The following is a 24,304-nucleotide window of genomic DNA, read 5'->3' as shown; positions in this document are numbered from 1 at the left end:
AACATTTAATTATCTTCGTGGACTGACAAAGTACCTTTTTCTAAAGAAAGGTCTCTTGTACTAAAATGATAAGAGATTTGAAGTCACATTGGAGAGTTCTGGGAATATTTGCAAGTAGAGCTGTGCTAACTTAATCTGACAGAACTGGAGTCTTTGTGGAATTTAAAGATAACAGCTTGGACCCATTTAAATCCAAAATGATTTTTGGCACACTTTGCTGCTGTTGGTTTGTTATAAATTCTTCTTCTCTACCTTTCAAAATGAATACTACATTATTACTAACCAGAGAACTTTTACATCCATCTCCCGTTTCTTCCAGATTTCTGTGAAAATGAGTGAAACGCCTTCAACCAGTTACTCAGTGAATCAGCCAAACTCCTCTGAGAGTGAACAGACTTTATCCACACGCCATTTCAATGTCACCGAACCTGTTGTGGCCAAACGAATCTGTTTCTACAAAAGTGGAGATCCTCAGTTTAATGGGATTAAAATGGTCGTTAACAATCGGTCTTACAAGACATTTGATGCCTTGCTTGATAGTTTRTCCAAACGGGTCCCATTACCTTTTGGGGTGAGGAATATTAGCACACCAAAAGGGAGACACATCATCACCAATCTGGAGGATCTTGAAGATGGAAAATCTTATATTTGTTCCCATCAGAGGAAAATGAAACCCATCAACCTTGAAMGGGCTAGGAAAAAGCCACTGCCCTGGCAGATCAGCAGGCCTGTCAGCGCTCGTCGTCGAGCTGTGCAGTTAGCAAAGGAGAGCAAAGATGGCTTTGGCCAGAAAGAAAGAAAAGTAACAACTCCTAAAAAGCTACTTGTTTTCAAAAACGGTGATGTAAGACTCAGGCGTACCATAGTTCTGGGAAAGAAAAATACACAGACCTTTGAGGCCTTTCTAGATTATATGAGTGAATTAATGCAGTATCCAGTTGTGAAACTATACACCACTGATGGCAGAAAGGTGAGAATAAGGATGCACATTGACAATATTACCATGTTTTATTCTAAGCTATTTTAATAAAAAAGATGATTTGCTCCATTAGGAGATTGGGAGGCTGGCCCAGGTGTGAGGTCTGCTGTGCTCAATGTCAGCTGTTACTTTTCTATACTTTCTGTGTTTTTCAATACTTTAAACATACTAAAGGGAACATCTAATAGCAGCAGATATTTTATCATTCTGCAAATGCAGGGCTTTTTGCTGTTAATGAGTTGGAACTATGAGACTTTGTTATATCCTACAATTTCTAAATTGTGGACCAAATTCTGTACCTCTAAACTCAAATGATGCAGCAATAATAAGACTAATTTTCATCTTGTTCACTGTTTTATATAGTTTTATCTTTCTTAGTGTTTTCTAATTCTGCATATTGTTTAACCCCAGAGAAGTACTTGTGATTATACCTGACAACAGGTAGCTAACTGTAAAGAGAATTCCATGAAGAATGTCTRCTCAAGGGAAATCTGCTGTGTTTGCCCAGTATGTAGTGAGACAGCAACTTCAGTATGAGGTGGGGAAAGTGCCTGYATCACCTATGAGACAGTGAAATGCACTTTGCAAGCCTCATCTTGCAACATATCTTGCATAAGTTCATACATAAATTCAAAACTGTGTTAGACAAGGCTCCTAATAACTTGATCTAARGTGAGACCTGCTTTGAGCAAAGGGCTGGACTGGACGACAGCCAACTGTCCTTTCCAACATTAATTGTTCTGTGATTCTATCTTTATTCCTCTGTTGCAGCAAATGTAAATGGACCAATTGTGCAAGTGCTATAGTGTATCCTGAGTCTCCTCTTTCTTCCTCTAGGGGCTTGTTTGTATGTATACCTACCTCCAAACGTACATTCTTATTTCATGGYTATGCACGACCACTGCACAATGATGAAACAAAATTTTACATGCAGACACTTAAGTTATGAGAGAATTGTGATCTGGATCCAAGTATTATTTCTTGAAATCTTTTTCTAATATATTTATATAACAAGYCATACCCTCACAAAGACAGGAATTGCCTTACAGGAACTGAAAAATTAATTCTGCTCTGTGATACATATTTAATAGCCTGCTGCAAACTGCTGTACAGACTAAGAAATAAAGATATTAAAGCATGAAAGGGATAAATCTCTTACATTATCACTTGTAGTTATTAAGGCAGAGAATTTAATATTACTTTTTTTTTTCCAGGTTCCTAATCTTCAGGCCCTGATATTGTGCTCTGGAGCTGTAGTCGCAGCAGGAAGAGAGCCTTTTAAACCAAGCAATTACGATCCTCTTGGGTATTCACGGCCTGCCAGATTGCTTGGAATTGCAAATCGCGTGTACCCAAAAGCAAATGTCAAGTCGGAGAGTGAAAATAGTAAGTTCTATGAATTAATTTGTATTTTATTAATTGGTTTATCTCTCTCAGCATAAGACATAAACCATGACAATCTTACTAGGATCAAGAATATTCAAAAAGGCCAGCTGAAACTGTTTATTTTTGCTCAGACTCCTCTATAGGCATAAGAAAGATCAAAGTGCTGATTTTCTTTTTAAATTTAAGCTAAGTACTCGGACGGTATGCATATTTTCTTTCAAACTGACTTATTTAGAACATGGATGCAAATCTTTAAATATATTTTATTTTAATGCACTTGATTGTGATTGTTATTAATTTTTCTGCATCAGTGTTTGTAACAGAGGTGGCAAAAGAGAACCCACAGCTTATTTCAGAGAATAATGTAGCTCCTAACTGGCTGGATTTCTTGCTCAGATCTTTTGTGCAGGGTTCAGATCTTACCTTAATAAATGAAAGTTTGACTTGTCATTATCACGAGTTTCATTTTTTCCTGTCTGCTCCACCTAAACAGGAAAACCGTTACTGCATTCAGCACTCACAAAGTCACCATGTTTTTGAACACGTTGCTTTTGCTTAAAAAGAATATCTTCCTTTCTTATATCCTCATGGCTATGATGTATATTTTTCAGATGTATTTGGGAAAAGATATGCAAATACACACTTTTCTTTCGACTACTTATGGAGTTGCATGATTGACAAGGGTCAGTGGGAATGGGAGGTGGTCGGTGGAAGACCAGGAATATGAGGAGTTGCTGGAGACAAAGCAAGGCTGCCTGTGGTTGGAGAGAACAAAAAGTGCTGCAGCAGCAGAGCTCTAGGTCCTGAAGAACCTCCTGACCTTAGAGCATCCTGCAGGGCAGACGTACGGTCCAGGGGGAAATTGCTTAATACAGAGGTACCTTGTGCTCTTGATACAGCTGCATGCTGTACTGAAGAGCCCAGGGAGCACTGTTATTATTTCTGTCCTGAGACTTTCTATGAGAATCTTTTCTGAGTCATGGAGCGCACTGCTATGTAAGACATAAGCTTCCATTTACTTGAAGGAGTTTCTTCCATATCTCTCCTAGTTTATTATGTCCCCATCAAACTATTTTAGCTTTTGTCACCCTTCATATCCTTTGCCTTGCACAGCTTGTTTTGCTGRTTGTTTGCAGACCATAACTAATGAGTGAAGAGAGAATAAATAGAAACATTTTGAGRAAAATGAAAATTCTATAGAAATAAAAATTCCCATCCAAATTTTGCTTTAAATCAGAGATCCAGGCTTAAAATGATATAAAATGTGAGCAGCTAAGAATCTAATAAGTACCTTCATCTAGCTCTTAGTGAACGGCAATTACTGTAAGATAGAAAAAAAATAAGACCCCAAAACTCTGTTTGTGTTTTTAATTGGAGAAATTCAAAGTATCCTGTGCAAGAGACATTATAAAAGATGTGAAAGCCTGAATTGTCAGATTTCAGGGACTTTGTTCCAATTCCATTTCCCGGAAATAGAGAAAGTGAGATTTTTATTTTGCGAAATGTTAGGTCTGGTCTCTGCTAGAGGAGTTAGTCCAAACTTTTATTTCTGATTCAGTTAATGGAAAAGCGTAGTATGGGAAACTTGCAAGGCACTCCTCCTAAACACCTGTTGGTAACAGTAATATGTTAATCATGAAAGTCTTGACAGGAAACCTCCTGAGAATCACTTGAGCAAAGCATTTGCTTGACTTCAGCAATTCAGTTTAATATTAAATGTGATGAATCTCAGAATTTCATGATTTAAATTCAGATTTTGTAAGAAGTTCAAGTGCTTCAAGTTTTATTTCGTTATAGAAATTCAATACAGGGGCCCGCACCTGTACTCTTTGTTATTACCCTGTATATTAACAATCAATGACACTACTCATAGTAATGATTACTCGCATATTGAAGATTGTTGGACTAAACTCTGAGAGTTTTATTTTCAACTTGACACACTTTAGCGCTAACTATCAGTACAAATAGGTTTTGATCTATTAGTAATTGCTAAAGCACAGAGAARAGGTAAAGTTTTCAAGCTTTTAAGCTTAATGTCCAAACAAGCAAGGGCCTGCGAATCTCTTGACAGGTTCGAGGCAACCTCAGCTCCCAACTGGGTATCAAATGAGAGCATTCAGCACATTTTTAGGCTTTGAAGCATTAAATGAGACCATACTTCTGGCATTAGAAAGGGGCCTACTGCAAAACAAAATGAAATGGAACTATAGTTCAATGTTGATAATTCTTAAAAATATGGTTACCTCTCTCTTAAACAATTTCTTAAAATGAACAGAAAAATTAGATTTACTATTCTTTTTATTCTAATACTCTGAATAAAATAAACAAACTTAATTTAGGCTCTTCTGTACTAATTTTTCTTCTTTCTTCTTTTCCTTTGCTGCCCGTCTGCTGTGTCACCCTCTGGATTCTTATACACGATACTTGTCTACTCTACTTTTCCCCTGCTGAATGAATTTGTGTTTTTTCAATGTTATGATTGGTAGTGAGAGCTGAAATTGCCTCTAGCTCAAGATCACAGATACTCTCAATTTCTTCTGATAAAGGGTCCAGCAATGAAAACAACACAAATGATAACAACTCAGATTCTTCCTATGCTCCTGACAGTTATAAAGGTGCAGTAGGAAATCAGTCACTTACTGATGAAGATTTATCTGTAGCACAGTATGAAGATGACATTGAGAAATCTGTTCAYGTTAATCAAGATGGCAGTATGACAGTAGAAATGAAAGTTCGATTCAAAATTAAAGAGGAAGAAACTATAAAATGGATGACCACTGTCAGCCGTGCTGGCCTTTCTGATGACAAAAATATTAACATTTGCAATTCTGCAACAGGTGCAGAAGACTGTTTATCTGATGTAAATATATCAGCGTGTATAAAACCAAAAGAGGCTCCATTTTTGGAGAGCTACAATAATGCAGTGGGAGTCTYGCTGCAACAGTTCAATGCAGAAGTGTCAGACAAAGAATCAGAGTCTGATTTAAAAACTGCTGATTGTAGTGCCTGTCAGACAAACACATCTGCAGACCTAGATGTAAGTAATGTATCTGAGAATAAAACAAGACCTCATTTTTATAGGCCTCCCACTCCTGGGCCAAGACGTGTCAGACAAAAGAAAGCAGTAGTTGAAAGTGTCACCCTGGTATCCGAGAAGGAGGTTAAGGAGAAGACAATAGGACAGTTTTCCTACAGTGAGGAAATACAGGATGGTGAAAGCAAATCTGAGTATTGTATGGTTGCTCATTCAAGCAGCAAAAAATCAAGCATTGGTAATCCAAAGTTTAGTGAAGTGAGTGACAATGATTTATTAAAGGTTTCTTCAGAGAGTATGAAGAAAGAAGAAATGCTTTTTAAAGTAAGTCACAAAAGTCATGATTTAATAAAAACCTCAAATAGTAAGAAATTAGATGTGCCTGATGAGGATGGATTATTACAGAAAATATTAGAGAAATCAGTTGTAGAACAAGGTACATATAATAGTTTAGTATCAGCCTACAAAGCTAACATCAGTGGTTTTATACCGTCATCAAAAATCTACCAGGGAACTAGGCCAGTTTCTGCAGACAATATCCATGAGATGTGTGATCTTAAACAAACAAAAAGATCACTGAGTTCTTTTATTAGCTATTCAGAATTATTTCAGTCAAAAAATGAAGAAAGAAAACATAAAACTTCTGATTTATTATGTTTTTCTCAAAATTCAATGCATTCAGCCTGTCCCATACAGAATCAGACAAAGATGATGGGACCTCCATCCGGTAAAGTTCCTGTTGAGAAAATAGATCCAAAAACTGGATTCTTTCCTACAGTTACTGAAAGTGAGAATCAAATCAGTGTCATGACTGAATCTGTAATGGCAACATATCCCACTGATGACAGCCAGCCTGCACCCCTCACCAAAAAGAAGAAGAGAAAATCATTGTCTAACTTTCAAGAACAGGATATACATGAAAATCAAAAAGATAAAGAAGACTTAGGGATAATTAAAAGTCAGGGAATATATATCACAAGCAAGAACACACAGAATTCCACAATACAGGCCATGGATAATTATTCTGAAATACCTCAGAAAAAAGGAATAGAATTTTTTGTCGAAACTAGTGATGTATCTGTTAATTCAGACAAGAGCATATGTCCTGAAGATGATTTTTATCACCAGGTTTCAGCAGAACACCAACAAAATGGACTATTTAATAAGAAAATAAGAGGTAATAGGCAGTTGACCAAAATAAAATCAAAGTCAGGCCAAAAAAATACTTTGGTTTTGTCTGCAAAGCATGAAGATAGTCTAATGATAGTTGATTCGAAAACTGAAACTGAACACAGTCAAGATACAGTGAGTATTGAGAAAGAAGGCACACACTGCACAACCAATTCTTTCGAACAGACATCTAGTCAATCAAAGATATCAAAGCCATTGTCAGAAGTGTCAAAGAATCATAACTTAGAAAAAGAAAAGGAGAATAATATTTTGGAAAATTTGTCATCAAAGAAAGAGAAAAAGCAAAAGAGAATTAAGAAGAATCTAAGCAAAGCAACAAGTAAATTAAGTATGTCAGAGCCCTTACATGCCCTTACATTAGAGCCCCTGAAAATCCCTGAGGATTTTCAAGATGAGGTTGCTGAGCATTCACCTGAAAACTATGTTCACACATGGCTGAAAAACGTGTTACCAAATGCTGTTTTACCCCCTATAAACAAAAAAGGGAATGTAGAGAATAGCAATGTCTGTCCTATTCCTAAAGAAAATATTGATGCTTTTATTGACAAAGAAACTAAATTTATCAAAAATAAAATGCATGTGATGAGAAAAAATACACTAATTGAACATAATCTGACCAAAAAAACATTAACACCTCTTTGTGAATTGGGAGCTATTGAAGAATCAGCAAAACATTCATGTGGAAGACAGACTGACTCTTTGGTTAATGCTAATACAGCTGTGAYAGGAGAAGCTAAGTATTTACTACAGTCAGATTTCCATCATGGCACTAAACTACAGATGTTTCATGAAACACATGACAAAGACAAAAAGAAGCCAGAAGCTGATATTCAAGATACCAATCTGTATCAAAGAAAAAGTTCTGAAGCTGCTGTTCAAGTTGATTCCCCAGTTGTCAGTGAGAAAATGGGAATTGATATTCAGAGTAGCTGCATGTCCAGCATGTTGCTGTGTGAATTGCAATCAACTTTGCTTGGTCTCCAGAAAGAACATAATGGATGTATAGGTAAAGCATGTAGCCTTTCAGATCTTTCTCCTTCAATTTTTGGTTCTTCCAATCTCCTCCTAGCTTGGCTACTTGTACTGAATCTGAGAGAGAGTTTGATTGGCACAATCAAAGATGATATGCAAAAAACTACCTGTAACTGTTCAGAAATATTTACACAGTTACCATTTCTGAAACAAACTACAGTCACAGAAAAAATTGATGAATTGAAGGCTGCTGTCTCACATTTTGAACAATCAAGAGAAAACAACTTACTACAGTTTGGGAGGGAACTCAAAAAACRGGACTCTACATGTTGCCATGAAAATATGCCCATATCTGAAAATCATAATGAACACCAAAACTTCCACGAAAATGAAAACTTGGATGAATCCTGTTTTCCAAAGGACAGTATAAATTCTGAAGAAGCTCAAAAATTTGCTGGTGAATTAGAAAGCTGTTCTGATATACAGAAAGAGCTTTCTATAGCAACAAAGACTTCAGATCTAAATGATTTCAGTGGTCCCCAGACACTGCTATGTGGTAAATATACTGATACTAATTCAGATAATTGTAGCCTTATGTCAGCTGTAAAGCCACCTGAAAGAAAAGAAGAAATGGCTGATAGCTCATTACAACAATCTCAAGATACCAATGAATCACTTAATAATGAACAGTCAGGAACTTCAGTAGAGCCTAACTCAACTGTTGCTAGAGTAACTTCTAATGCCRAAAATAGTAGTTTAGATCAGGTTACTTCTGAGGTAGTAAGTGAAAAAAATATCACACATGTTACTATCAATAAAAGCAAAGATGAGAACATTGCCCCCAAATCAGCAGGTAATGATGAAAAACCAAATAACCAACTTAAACGAACTTCTGACATCTCTACAGAATATGATTATGAGGATGATTCTGTACAGGAAGAAAAGAAAGAAACAGAAACTTATGAGGAAACCTCTGAGAGGTTATCTACACCTTCTCCATTATCTTTTTGTTATGAATCTAAACAAATTACAGAATGTGATATGAGTGAAGGAGAACAGAAATTACAAGTAGAAGAGCTGGAGAATAGAACATGTTCGGATATTTCTCGATTAAAAAAATGCTTAAAAAGTCCYGCTACATCAGACTGGTCAGATTACAGACCTGACAGTGAAGAGAGTGATTGTAACTTTAGAGCATCCAGTGATTTGACCAATGAAAGTGGGGAAGAAGCAGTACTTGAAAAACATTATAACACTGGCTATGTAAAAAGGACTATTGAACGACTTTATGGTAAGACAGAAGCTTCATTTAAGCCTAACTTTCACACAGGAGTTCCTTATATGTCCAAAGTATTTCAAAAAGATACTGAAGAATTCCACTCTACAGTGGTGGAAAAAAAAGTTTCTTTTTTTCAAGAACCTAGGTCTTCTTCTGCAGAGAAATTGTCACTTCCACTGCCATCACAAGAATTTCCAGAAACCATAAACAAAGGAGAAGATATTTCTTTAGCAGCACCACATCCTAAACTTAATGAAGAAGAGACARCTTATATTAATGACTGTCCACGGGAATGTCCAAAGCAATGTTGTCAACCTTGTATACATGCTAATAAAGATGAGGGAATATTGATTGATAAAGGCAAATGGCTTCTTAAAGAAAATCATTTGATCAGAAGATCACCACCTGAAAGGATTGGAATGTATGGTAATTTGGATACAACATCAACAGACACTATGCTTGATACTAATAGTGAAGATGCTCCATACTCGCACTTCGGCAATCTGACTCAATATCCAATCCTCAAAGAAATCTCTTCTTCAGAACTTGAAGATTTGGTTAAACCTTCTGGAAATGTTTGTAACTACTTCAACATACCACACAGTAGTGATTCAGACCCTTTTCTGGATGACTTGAATACAAAAAGCAAACCTAGCCTCAGCTGTAAAATCGCCTCTCTTCCCGTAGGAAACAAAGAAAAGATCAACCCGTCAGTAATGGTATGCTCTACTTCTAAATGTCTTTCCACAGAGGCTAATACCAGTTTTCCACCCTTTACATCTGCAGAATTTAGATTGCCTGATAACAAGGTGCATCCATTAAAACAGCCTTTAAATGATGAACCCATACAATCTCAGCCAACTGATGTCAGTAATGCTAACAGAAGTGCTCTTCAGGAAGAAGATTCTTTGGATAAGCTCCATGCAATATGTGGCCAACATTGTCCAATATTAATGGCATTAGTAACACCAATTAATGAGGAACAGAGAGGATATGCCTACCAAAAGGCATCTGACCTTGAGAACCAGCTAGATCTGTGTTCATTGGCCAGGAAGAGTCAACATTTACCATGGTCAGGCAAAGATTTAATAAAAGATGAAAATAGTCATGTAGCTATGAARAATAACTGTATCAGTAAGATTGCCAATAATATTTTTAATAGGTTTTATGCTAATAACATGTTAGATTTCATTAGTAACTTTGAGGTTCTTACATCTTCAACCCTGAAAGACAGAAGCAATTTAGGGAAGTTATGTGTTATAGAGGATATGAATGCAAATCCTGTAGAGATCACCAATTGTCAAAATAGCATATCCAAAYATGCACTCAATGATGTAGCAGTAAGCACAAATAGTGAGCTACCACACACAAAACAAAAAATATGCCAAAGTTTAAGAATAACTCTAATTCATATTGTTGAAGAAAAATTATCTCCCTTACTGGTAGATCCAGCAGAAACTTGTCATCCTGAAATATTCTTGAAGTGTGAAACTTCTTTAAATAGCATTGAACATAATGCCTCTGAAATTCTGAAAAATGAAAATGCCTTTCCTACAGGAGAAGATGAAGAAGGTATTTTCTTCTGTGCCATGGACAGTGGAAACAGCAAAGAAAAGAAAGATATATAATAAAGATCTTCAAAGCTCTGTAACATTACATTGATGAGAACATCTTCAGAAAAAAATTAATCACAACATGAACTCCTGAACGCCAAACCAAAGCAGAACTCCCAATGTGAAGATAGCTCAGACCTAGATAAATACTAATTACAATTTTATATCTTTGATAAAATACAGGTAATTACTTAGAATTTTTGTAGGAACCAGTGCAGGATAAAAGCTGTTCTTCTAAGATAGTAATTTCTTGTTAAAAAAAAAACTCAGAAATGTTATCTACTTAAAGATATTCATTAATATTCCAACCATCTTTTTCATAGAGAAAATCAGAATATTGTTAGAATAAAGGATTGAAATTTTAAATATCTACCCAAGTTCTAAGTTCCTGTATTTCATGACATTTGAGAAAGAGTTTGAGAATTATCTTTCAATAAACTAGCTGAGATTTTTGTTTGAAATGAAAAGTAGAAAATACTATTCAAATGCTCTACTACAATGAAAAACAGCAAATAGTAGTCATATTAATTTTATATAGCTTAACATTATTGACCAGCTATTTCATTTTTCAAAGACCAAATTCAGAATAGTTAGGTGAGTAAGGTGAACTTTAGGCTGTATATAGGTCATCTATACCTCCAAATGAGATTGCCTCTTTTACCCAGAGGAGTATACTAGAAAAGGAATATGTTTATTACTGCTGGGATTCCACAGTAACTGAGGAAGGAGATTGTGTCAGCAGACCTCCTGACTGCGCTTGCCATATTCCCTTCTCAGGCAGCACAACTTACTCTTAAATCTATTCTACGTATAGAATATGTTTTAATTCAATGTGTTCTTTTCAACTTCTGTACTATAAAGGTCATCCATGTTCTTTTTGTTTTTTGTAAATATGTTGTATTAAGACGATTAGAGCTATTATTCATTATGATTCAGGATCTTTCGATCTATTTTTAGAACTATTTTGGATATCTGTTTACGTCATTTTTTCRTATCCTGTGTGTGTAGTATATATTGTATACAGCTTACAATTTTCAAGTAAATTATTTTAAACATAAAAATGGAAAATATTGAATGTATACTGTGATTAGCATGAATATTTGGGTTTTGTGGCTGCATTTTAATCCCTGATACTGCACACTACCTTACTTTACTATCAGAGATGCCTCTGAAGAAGTAAGGTGCTATTGCTCAGGTAGAGTAGAAGAATTTGGCCAATCTGTACTCCTGGGGGCTGTGTCTAGAGTAAGTGGCATGTACATGCTGTGAGAAATCCTGGATCATGGTACTTAGTTATCCAGACTGGGGGCCTAATCAAAGCCTGCCACAACTCCCTTGTGGCTCATGTGTCTTGATTGCCTCCCCGAGGAAACCAAGGCACACTGAGGGAAGTAGAAGWGGGATCTGGAGCAAAGGGGCTTTGCAGTACTGTTAGGAAACCTGGAAGCCCCCTTCAATTCTCCTCAACAATCCAATGGCAGCTATATGTYCTCATAAATGACTGATAATTTTCTGTTGTTTGAAGCAGTGTTGTATTCTATGTAATAAACTATCATTGCAACCCTAAAACAACATTGTGATATTGGCTAATATATTATGCACGAACCATGTGATTTTCAGATTATACTGGCCTTGTTTCTGATGTTCTTCTGCCAATCTCTACATTCTTTGGTGTCCTTCAACAATGTTTTATGAGTGCTCCAAAAGCCTCAGTGGTATTTTTTCATCTATTTACATGGCAATTCATAAATAAAACCTATCTTTGAAAATGTAACTTGAAATTGTATAGCAGTAGAATTCAACTAAATACTTCATAGCATTCTGTATACTAGGCTTCCAGGCCCTAAATAAAGCACAAATGTTAGTATTATTGGGAAAACTGATAAGCAAATTAACAGTTAGATTTATATTTCTATCACTTAACATCTTTTTGAAGGATTCGTAGCACCCAGTTGATTTTAGTTTATTCAGACCTTCAAAAGTCCTTAATTGGATGCTTATTGTAGGAATACTGAGCAAACTGAGTTGTCAAAAAGTGAGCTGTGAGATACTGCCATTGGTTAGAATTAGCAAAGACTACAGCAAGGGGTGAAATAATTCTTATACTAATTGAAGGATCTGCTCTTGATTTCAATGTGACCTATGTAAACTTAAAGAGAAGGAATAAAATGATCTGCTCAGAGCAGGACAAAGGATTAAATGAGATATTTCAAAGATCCATAGGGTCCATCATGTTTATAAATTCATTAATACTTCAGGGAAGATACAGAATACTGAGTGGTTGAGATATGCAGAAAAATAAAATCACTTTCATTAGGTAAAATTGGGAAATAGTGAAGAGAGAACTTCACAAATGGTAACTAGAAGAACATACTGATCGACAGAAGGAAAAACACCCTGAGGAATAATTTGAACTACTTATGTATTTTACTTAATTCCATAAATTAGCTGAGAATCTTTCTGAACTACACAATATAAAATACACTTGAAAGTGACAAACATATTGAATAATGTATAAAGAACAAGTTAGAAAAAGATTCAGCAAACATTTAAAGGCTTTATACAGAGTGATGGAATACCTTTCTTTAGAAAGAATTCAGTTTTTTCTTGCCAGTATTAAAAAAGAAATATCCAACACAGTATATAGACCATAATCCCAGGAAGGGACTTTCAGCTTTTCTAGTCTGAACTAGGCCCCTTGTCAGAAGACATTCACCTAAATGTCTAAGTTACACTGTTTATTGACTAAATCTTATATTAAAACCTATTCAGCTACGGTCATTACTACTTACATTACATTCTGGTCATTACTGGAAAGATGTTCTAAAACCTGAGTCCTTCTTCTGTCTTTCTAATTTCTCTCCTAAATCTAGTYATTATTTTATATTTATGAAACCAAAAGCCATCACTGTCATTTGCTTAAATGTGCCTTTTTTCTCCATGCCATCTGTAAACAACAATCAGATATTCTCTCAACTTTTTCTCGTACATAAGACATTCTCTCTATTTCCCCATTTCCCCTGATCATGATGGCTTTTGATGGCTTTCTTTCTCAGGACCTACTCATATTCAGTTTCAATTAATCGTTTTTTGTTTTTTGTTTTTTTTTTTTTCAATATGAGTAACAAGAACTTCATGCAGCATTTCACATAATGTCTTTCTAGACTCTTGGACACTGACAGTAAGCTCTTCTAGTATATCTTAGATGCATTAATGCATCATATCAGTGATTACCTCCTGTGATCAACAGATACATATACAGGTGTTTCTTCTCTATTTTTTCCAAGTGATAAATTACTTACTCACAGCTTTAGTTCCTGATATTAATTTTAAATGCATTTAAATTAATTTTTTAATTGTGCCATATATTGTCCCTTTTCTACTACTCTGGATTTTCTGATACTCTTACGTTTTGATAATTCTTAGGAAATGTAGTATATAGGTAAAAATATGAAATCCAGATAAATCTCAGCACTGATTCCTGAAAAACTTAYTCAGGAATATTAATTTATAGTATCCTTATAAATTAATACCTCTCATTTCAAAACTGTTATAATTTTCCATCTACCTAGTTATTTTGTCACTCTGCAGCTTTTACACTAATCAGCTCYTCCATTTTAACCACTAATTTCTCAAATCATGCTCAAATAGACTAGAACTGCTGTACTTTCCCAGCCTACAAGGATGAGTTATCATCTTAATAGCGGACATGAACATGTACTTGAAGAATGTCTGTCCAGATACCTTGTGTCAGGCATCTTTGGCAAACTGATGCTGGAAATATTTTTTTGTTTACCTGTGTATATCTGGAGAGAAGTGTCCATTCACTCAAATGTGTTCAAAAACTTTGCATACTATCATTTTGGAATGAAATAGAAGGGCTTTTATTTGCACTTTTCTTCCCATTTTTGATTTTCTATTTTAAATTTCCCATCCTTTTTAGCAGTCTTGACATTTCCCAAATGCTGTATATAACCATTTTTATTAAAAAACTGAGGYAAACTTTTTACTTTATTGTAAGGGGACACTTAGTTTGTCTTCTCATATTCAGTGTTCATAGTCCTTCTTTGCTTATTTTACTTTAATATTTATGGTTAAATAAAATTTCACTATTTTGTTTTTATTTCCTTTGTTAGATCTTGCTTTTCAGTTTAACTGACTTCATTATCCTTTTATTTTAACTTTTCAAAGTGTACTACTTTTAAATCAAAGGTTTAGTTTAAGATGTTTTTCCATGTCCTACTTTTTAACTTAACTGAATCAATTCATAATTGGTTATTCCAGGGTTATTTGGTACATTTTCTCTTTCTAAAGTATTGTCACTATTCATCAAATCTAATCCTAAAATACAGTCCCCTCTAGTGATTATTTCAGGAAGAAATCTACTGACTGTGGCAGATAGGAATGACTGCTTTCCACCATTATTAGTAGAATTTTTTCTCTGGTCTCTGTAAACTGGCCCTCACATGATGGCAACCCTCTGGGTACTGACTTTCACTGTTTACCTTTCAACTATCTTATTCTAAAGTAAATTTGATCCAAACATATTTTATTTTATCTATGCTGTTTATGTGTATACTTGCTGATAAAATTTACTAGCTTTCCTGACATTACCTACATAAATGATCTTTTGATAGGCATGCTCCAGGCATGACTGTTATTTGATAACTTTACTCTTATTTTTTAAAATGCACATTTGCATTTTGCACCAGTAATTCTAACTTATTTATTTTAGTGGCCATGTTCATTGCATTACTATGGAAGATTTCCCTTGTTATTCAGGGAAATCATTTTCTTAAATAAATTAGATACTGAACTTTTTCATTAACTGCATGTCTTGATTACTGCCTTCATCAATATTATAGCTTTCTTTTACAGAATCGCAGAAAGGTTGAAGTTGGAAGGGACCTCTGGAGATCATCTGGTCCAACCTCCCTGCTCAGCAGGGTCACCTAGAACATGCTAGACAGGGTTGCATCCAGGTGGGCCTTGAAGATCTCCAGAGAAGGAGACTCCACAACCTCTCCGGACAACCTGTTTCAGTGCTCTGTCACCCTCATGGTAAAGAAATTTCCCCTCATGTTCAGATGGAGCTTCCTGTTTGTACTCGTTGCCTGTTGCTGGGCACCACTGGGAAGAGTCCGGCCCCATCCTCTTGACATCCCCCTACCCTCCCACAAGGTATTTGTAGACACTGATAAGATCCCCTCTCAGTCTTCTCTTCTCCAGGCTGAACAGACCCAGCTGTTGCAGCCTTTTTTCATAGGGGAGATGCTCATTTTACTGTTCAACACCCTGTGTTATTCATTACTATTATTTATCATGTTTTGTGCTTTCTGTGTATTAAAACTACCTGAACTAGTTCCAACAAATTTCTTCCTCATTTCTTATTTTAAATACTTTTTACTATGTATGCCAGCCATTATGGTATATCCACAGTCTCTCTGCCAAGAATACTTTTTTTTTTGTAAGTGCATTCCAAGATCCCAAACCTGTCTTCATATCATTAGTTCATGAGTCATCAGTTGATCTTCATTATCTTGTTTTACCTTGACTTTTTATTTTAAGATCTAAAGAATTTCTTTGAACATCTTCTTCAGGCTCTTGGAGATATCCCTGATCCACTTAAGAAACAACTTTAGCGGTATTATTTGTTTTAATAGCAAGTGGTGAATGTACCTCTCCCATCAAGATTCTCAGTTCTTGTAAATTTGCTTCCAGGAAGCAATGTATTCCTTGTTCCAAAATATTGTTTTTTTGGAACTGACAACAATCTTTTCTATATTATCTTTGTTTCTTTTTGGACTTCACTCCCTGGACCATAATTTCTTCATCTTTAGTAAGATTGGTTTCCCAACTTTTTTTTACTTGACATTATCTAATGAAAGAGTAAAATACTTGGTTTTCTTCATTAATTTGTTTGCTGCTACAGGATTGCTCAGATTATWTCATTTTTCCATTGTTCTCCCCTTTTGGCCTTCATCTTAAGCAAGTTTCTACAAAGCCATACAACTTCTGTTTCTTTTCCTCTTTCATATCTTCAAAGTCATGACTGAATTCCACTATTGTTTCCATTTGTATCCTCTGTTCCCTATGCTCTAAACTTTTCATTATAGCTTTTATCAAATACCCACTCCAGGTTAATATATCTCAGAGGTACAGCCAATCGTCTTCACTGATTTCTCCATTCCTTAGCTGCAGTCTGTTGCTACTATACTAGCTTTTACCTTCAAAAGTATATTTTCATTTRGGGTGATTTGTCCCACTGAAGGGGAAGTGGAAGCCACTGCACACAGGGTTCTGTAATAATCACTAATACCTCCAGTGTGATAGATAGAAAGCTTGATGAATGGCTTTGCATATCTATATAACATATATATTTATGTTATATATGTCAGATCTTCTCTTTTACTAATGCTTGCCGTTTAACCCACCTTGCTAGGAATGAAAGGCAAGATCTCATCTTGGTTCACAATTGCAAGACATCTGTTTCTTTCATAAGATAGTCTCTAAATGAACTCTGGAAATTATGGATCCAGATCACAGACCCTATAGAAACAAACTGCATCTGAACACTCAGGTATCAAACAACACTCCTTTACAAAATAAAAACCTCAGAACTCCTAAATTCTACACCCTACTTGTTGGCCAGCTACATTAGCTAATGGGTTGTCTTCATCCTGGATGAAAAAAGCTTAACATTTTTGCAAAAAAAACCCCAACATTTTAACTTCAGCTTCCAAAACATTTCACAAAAAAATTTGTGTCTTAACATAATGAAAGATAAATAATAATGCCAAAAAATGTAAGACATGCCTTCAGAGAGTGATTTTAGGGCTTTTTCAAAATAACAGTATGAGTCAAACCTAGAGACAGAATTCCAAAGATTTGGATCAACACAGACTAAGCTCTCTCTTGGAGGTTGTACCATCCAATAGGGCCCTAAGTTATAAAACTGATTAATGATGGAAAAAAGTCTTTCCTTGTTCGTTAAAGAGTTTTATGAACTTTCCATGAAGTGTCTATCTAGTATTATCCATTAATAAAATCTGCACTCTGGACTAAGTTTACCATGAACTGATAAGAATATTGAGGAATTTAAAGAAATAATACTCATACAAAAATCATATCTGATAACAGTTAAGAGCAGTATTCCATCTAAATACAATATTTTATGTTTTCTTTTTTACTTTCAGTAATATTTCACAATGAAATTTTCCAGTATTTGTTTTTGCCAGGGCATGAAGTTGTGGCAGCAAACTTATATACAAACCAGTCACAAACTAGAGAAGTTAGTGGGTATTTTTACTACCCTCGATCTGAAAAAATGGTCAGACAAATCTTCCATAAACTTTGCAGTGAGTATACACACGTGACTAGAGGTGTAGACTGGAAACTCTTAACAGGAAAGGCTTTTAGAGACTGAAAACAGTGTACTGAAGTGGAAGCCACTGCACACAGGGTTCTGTAATAATCGCTAATACCTCCAGTGTGACAGATAGAAAGCTGGATGAGATGGCTTTGCATATCTATATAACATATATACATACATGTGTATATAACATAAAAATTAATGAGCAGTGACTAATTTCTCAGAAGTGTTATATTCCTCAAATTGAGTGTGCAGCAGCAACACTTTGATATCATTTATTGGTTTGCATTTCTCAGTTGCATAAGGCATATTTCTCTTTACCTCTAAGGATGTCAGAAAGAACTTAGACTGTATAATTTTTCATTATTTAGCAACTTCCTTTACTTTTATAGCACCGACATTATCAAATATCATTAGACTAATTACTACATTAATCCACGGCATGAATTAAGGGGATTATTTAACAGAGTCAGTGATTTACTAACCTTAATAGCTGAAATTAAGTAGAAGCTTAGGTATGTGTGCGTGAAGTGACTTATATGTTGTACATATACCCCAGTTTAATGCCAAAAAGGGAGATCAACATGGAGGATTGTATAGTCACCTGTCAGCAGTCATGAATCACAGAAACTTGGAGCAGACAATGGTTTGGATAATGTAAAAAATACCCAAACCACTGCAATAGAAACAATGAGATAAATTCAGACAGAAAAAACAGATTACAGCAACTTTTAAGAAGGCTCACACACTGTTATCAGAAAATGTGATTTTGMCAGTTACTTCTCTTCCCCCTTTTTCTGTTAGGAACCTGTGTTAAAAGTTTGAAGGTTATTATTTATTCCCTATTCTTTCAGTTTAACATGTTCAGACTACGACAATTCTTGTAAAGATGAAGTATAACCTGTTGATAAGAGTATTTGTTTGGCAGCTTATTTTATTATTTAATAACAACAGTGTAATTACTTAGAAAGTCTTGACATTACAGCTGACATGCACATTCACAGTATATTCCAGAAAACTGCTGACATTCAATAGTATCTCTTTAAAATTGAGTAGTGTATTATACTCCAAATTTCTGGTAATAGTGAGATATTTTAGAGGATTACTCTTAAACCATGTAACTTCACCCAGACTGTGTCTCTTGTCTCTTAAAATTTTAATCCTTTCTACTCGGGCCATCCTTAGGTCATGGACATCTGAGGATTTTTCAGTCAAATAAGTAAATCTCAGAACAGTACTATGGAATAAATAAAGTAAAAAAAAATAAGTGGAAAAAATGACTAGTGAAGAAGATTTGGAAGGAGGGAAAAATAGGAAAGAAAATAGATTACTTATGAGTGTCGACACTTGAYGGACTTCTCAATGGTAAGACTGAACTGGTACGAGTGCTACTTCATCAGTATTATTACAATATAGCTGAAGAAAATGTAGGCAGCTCCAGTGTTAGTGGAACCTCCGTGTTTGCAAACACCRTATTGCATATTTGGTATATTCACAGTTTATCTAGTGAATACTATTTGCTTAATCATAGCAGCTTGTAATTCAGACAATTTTTGTTTATCGATTGTTCGAGATGTCGAGAGTAGATGTACGTGTCATAGATTGCAGCTGATAACACACTCTGCAAATCAGTTTTGATCTTCAATGATGCCTCTGTCATTTGCAGGTAACAGAGATAGCACAAAACAATCCAGGTAGAGGTGAAATCAAGAGATCTAGTAACGTAATCACTGTATTATGCAGTCTCTTAAAAGACATCTATGTGCAGTTGACACTAGTGCATGTGTCTGTGTCAGCAACAGCTCAGATAAGTGAAAAGATTCATATCACTCAAACTTTTGGGCTAAGAAAACTTATTTAATAGTTGAAGTAAAAGTTCATTTACATTTCAAGGTCTTGAGTTTTGTCCTCAAAGATGAACCAAGCATCATGTTAATGTCTCCCTATTTCTTCCCTCAGAGTCTGGGAGAGAATATCTGTGTTAATAATTACTGACTCTATACCACTGCAGTTCCCAAGAAATGTGTGTTTTACACAAAAAACATACTGGTCACACAGAAGTYAAAAATTCCTGAATACACGTAGTGTTTACAGCAAGAACTTAACTGCAAATAGGACTCCTGGATTCTACCATCAGGTCTCATTAGTGGTTTAGATTGTATAACATGCATTTATTTTGCCTTATTTTTTGCTATTTATTAAGCACAATATTAATAGTTGACAGTTGGTGTGGAGAACTTACACTTTCAACTCAGTTATTTCCTAGATACAAAAATATTGACGCACACCCAACTTGGTCAGCCTAACCCATCAATTTTTTAAACTTCTTTTCCTTTGGATGTAGCTAAACACAAGCAAGTGAAAATACTAATCCTACCTTATTCTTTCAGAGGCCACAGGCAACTAAATGCAAATTCTTCAAATTATTGGTCTTACTGCTTCCCAAATAGTATTCTACTGCACTRTGATTCTGTTTATGTATCATGATCAATGTCCATTAACTCCTTTAAGGAAATGCTCCTGGCTAGCACTGAAAATACTAAGTAACATTCAAAATAAAAGTACTTTTACTGAACCTGAAGTAGAACTGTAGGATAAATTATCACCTGGCTTTTAAGACACTTAAATCAATTTTAAACACCTTAAGTAGTCAGTAAACACAGAAATCATCATATCATGCCATTATCATGTCACTTCTCAATGTTTTAGTCAGAGCAGATTGGATCAAATATACTGTGAKTGAAGAGAAAGTCATTATTATAAGTAAAATAGGTAGCATAGATAAATGATTAGACGATAGGGAGCTTCTGTTGTCAGTAAAACTGTTGCTGTATTTTTAAAGGAGGGTCTCTTGCAAAATAGGTGTTATTAACCAGTGATGCAAAACAGTCTTAGCAARCTTAGGAGATGCCCACATGTATACCATTTCAGACAGGTACCAGCTGATTAGAAACATGGTGGGGARAAGGGACATTTTTTTACTATTTCTTCATAATATCGCTATTAAAAGGCCCCTACGATCAGCCATCACTCAGTARCACCATTTCTCTAAATTCCAGAATGTAGATACTCAACTTCTACTAAATCAAAACCTAAAACCCCTTGTATCTGGTCTTTATAATCCTGGAATTGTTTTAACCGTAAAAAACATTGATAAGAGAGTGTTCACTGGTGTCTCAGAGTACGATGCCGATGCTGTGCAATGCAAGCACATGTTGGTAACACCTAAGTGGATTCCAGATGAGCTCTTACATCTGCACAGACCAGCAAAGCATTGCAGAGATACCGATTCAGAGCTATATTCATGTGGATCTGTCGCTAAGTTTTTTTTTTCTTCAGCAGAGCTAGTTAACTATAGGATACTCCAATGCTTGAAGTGATATCATTTGCCTTTCCAGATCTAGCTGGTTCAAAGCCTGCATGGGTGTCATTACACAGTACTGTATTGGGCAAAGCTGATAGAGCAGAAAGTCCTATTTGATACAATTTGGTTTAATATTTCAATTAGTGTGTTTGAAAAGTAATCAGCAATTTGTAATTTGACTGTCATATGGCATATAYAGAGAGTAAAAAAAGTGAATACAACTTGACACTTCCTGAATTTTGCATGCCCAACTTGGCAAACTCAGTATTTACCTACTTTATTTTTATGAAACACCTATGTTTGTACTCATTGACATTATACTATTTAGAATTCGACTTACTGAAAATGCATTTTGCTTAGGAACCTTGACTTTAAGTAATTCAATTAATCTTTTTATCTTTTGATAGCTGGAAAGTGGAAGGTGTCAGTCCTCACCAGTGATATGCCATCTGCAGGAACAAGCTCACAGGTCTATATTACGTTATATGGGGATCATGGCAGTTCAGGACCTATTTTTCTTGATGGAGAGGAAGGGAAATTATTTCAGAGAGGCAATGAAGACATCTTCACAGTAAGTAATATGTATTCAGTTTATTACCTGCTTGTATTCTGCCAGATCGCATCTCATTTCAAAAGCTCTGTGATATAAAGGCAATCAGTTTTTGCATGGTGTATGCATTTGGAAACAAGAACCAAGACTTAAATGTGAAGCTAAATTTAGYATCCTTTCTCCCTCACTCCCACACAAAAACCAGTTTGATCCAACATATTTCTTGTTTATTTAGGAAGAACCACCAGTCACTTTACAGGGTACCCAAGAAATTACCAAGAGGTAGGAAAAAACAGATACTTATTCAGTTTTAAATTTGAAATAGAGTGACAATATTAAAAATGAGATGGGCAAGTGAATAATTAGGATATGGAGCAAAATTTGAACTTTGTTAAATCCCTACTGCCATTTTGAAGTAATAGCTGTTTTTATACCTGCAATAAATTGGGCATAAGTCTGTCTGAAGCTACTGTGTCTATAAATTATGGAAGCAAGTTTCTCCTCCATCCTTCATGTGACATGATCATTGAAAAGARCCAAAATACATCTCTTATCAAGAGCTGCATAGCTTCAGTGTGTATGTGGAATTGTCAATTGGTGGCCACGTCACTGGTGCTTCTGTATATTAGTATCCAGGATAGCAAGTYCTCTTCTGAGAGAATATACTTGATGCTGCCGTTGTTGAAGTGCTCACCTTTTTCACAAGAGTCTTGCAGCTTCCTAGGATGTAGAAAATCTTATCTTTAACTCTCTTCAGCCTGATGGGGGATCTCAGGAGAATATACCACACYTGACAGTGTGCTGTTCTCCATCTGAAATGTCAAAAAACAGTTACAAGATTCAAAGGAGCAGATAGAAGAGGTAATCATGTTCCTGACTAATARAAACATCCTCTTCATGAGATGTTCTTGGTTTTGTTTCCTGCTCCCGTGGCTGTTATTCATATCACCTCCAATGCCTCTTAAAATATGGAGACTGTCCTTGGTTTTGAACMTAGAATTTGCCTCTTAGGTGAGTATCCGTAGCACTGAAGTCAGTTAAGGAATGCCTACTATGAAAACCGTAGAAAGAATCAAGCCCCTCTGCTCGTGCTCTATGCTAAATCTAGATTAATTCTGATTTGCCCTAACTGTTCTGTGTCTTTATTGTTTATAACCGTAAGTTCAGGGAAGTTCACAGTAGAGGGAGTTTGGTTCATGCCTGCCTTTACAGTGTAAATAAAAACAGAGAATGAATTCTGTAGAAAGATAGAATAAAGGACAGCAATTCCAGGCTATATCAGAGGAAAAAAATGATACCGCAAGGAGGAGAGACACTCATGGTGTGTTTCCAGTGCCTCAAAGATAAGCTTTCTACTTCTACGCTTAAGTTCATAACTAATGGTTTGAAAAACCTTCATACAAAGCTATTCTCTTAGCATGCTGTTATCTGCACTGGGCACACTTGTCCAGCCTACCCAAGAGCTAATCTTTCAAATACAGCTTTTCAAATCAAATACAGTTGATTTAATTGAAATGGTTTATAAAAAGAAACTGCAAAGTTGAAAACAATTGTTTCCAAAATTGTAAGGTATATMTTCTTGGAGGGAGAGGTACTTGGGAGGTGCTTAGGAGACAGAGRTCTACATCAGGTCAGTGGTACAGATGTTAAACCAAGCCAGGTTTTGGTGCCAGTCCAATGTTTTTTAGTGATATCTACAGTCTGTATTCATCTCCCRGGGAGACCAATATTCAGTGGGGGACAAAATAGCTCCAGCAGCATCTCAGGTCATTTGAAGGGTGTTGACAGGCCAAGAGGTTTRCCAGAGGGTTGTTCTTTAAAAGAGTCAAGGTTCTAATGATGGTCTGGAGCAAAATGCTTTGGAAACACTGGTTTAAATATTTGAATATTTAATACAGAATATTCCTCTAAACAAAAATGTCACTTGACAGTTATCAATTGAATTTTTGTTGCATGTCTTTTTCTTGTAAGAAATGTTCTGTTTCATTGGTTATGTTCCTTTYACAGATCAATACTGGAAACCTAGGAGATCTCTACAAAATACGCATAGGACATACAAATGCAGGGAACTTTCCTGCGTGGCACTGTGATGAGGTAAAAGCACTGAGCAGGCATTTTATCTTTCCAAAAGCAATCACTGTGACAATGAAGCCATAATATGAGTTAGAAAAGTGCTTGGAATAATTATGTTAGCTTCATGTTACACTTGCAGCTATGTTTAAGATATTATTTATTATTTATTTTGCAGGGAATTAATGACATCTGTCAGATGGTATCTGTCTTAACCTGTTTGTATGCACTTTATTTATAACTGTACATTCTGTTTAAAAATGTATGTCTGGGTAGCAAGGAAGGCTGCCTAACCTGGCTACTGCAGTTTGAGTCTTCTGGAACCTTTGTGTGCTAGAGAGTGTGTAGAGTTTGCTGAAACCTAGAAAGGGTTGAACTCCAGCTGACCAAGTTCTTCTCAGTTCTGTGGCTGACAGATGGTCCTATTCCAGGTGTTTCTAATTCTGTGTTTCTGAGGAAAAAAAGACAATAACAAATTCCTTTGCCTCCTCATT

At 35.5% G+C, this 24,304-nt stretch overlaps 1 protein-coding gene across 1 annotated transcript in view; it reads left to right on the top strand.

Moving 5' to 3' along the window:
* Positions 1–331: 331 nt before the first annotated feature.
* RP1 (RP1 axonemal microtubule associated) overlaps positions 332–24,304 on the top strand; it is a 174,425-nt gene continuing 150,452 nt past the window's right edge. The window contains exons 1-4 of the mRNA XM_085313516.1: positions 332–970; positions 2,194–2,365; positions 21,598–21,761; positions 23,748–23,834. Of these exons, the coding sequence (XP_085169642.1) occupies positions 332–970; positions 2,194–2,365; positions 21,598–21,761; positions 23,748–23,834 (1,062 nt within the window). The remainder of the gene's footprint in view (positions 971–2,193; positions 2,366–21,597; positions 21,762–23,747; positions 23,835–24,304) is intronic.

Source organism: Rhea americana, unplaced genomic scaffold (assembly GCF_003343005.1).
Source record: "Rhea americana isolate MKP2758 unplaced genomic scaffold, rheAme1 scaffold_39, whole genome shotgun sequence".
In the NCBI taxonomy this organism is placed as follows: Eukaryota; Metazoa; Chordata; class Aves; order Rheiformes; family Rheidae; genus Rhea; species Rhea americana.
The sequence above is the reverse complement of the archived record's forward strand: the minus strand, read 5'-3'. Positions and strand labels throughout refer to the sequence as shown.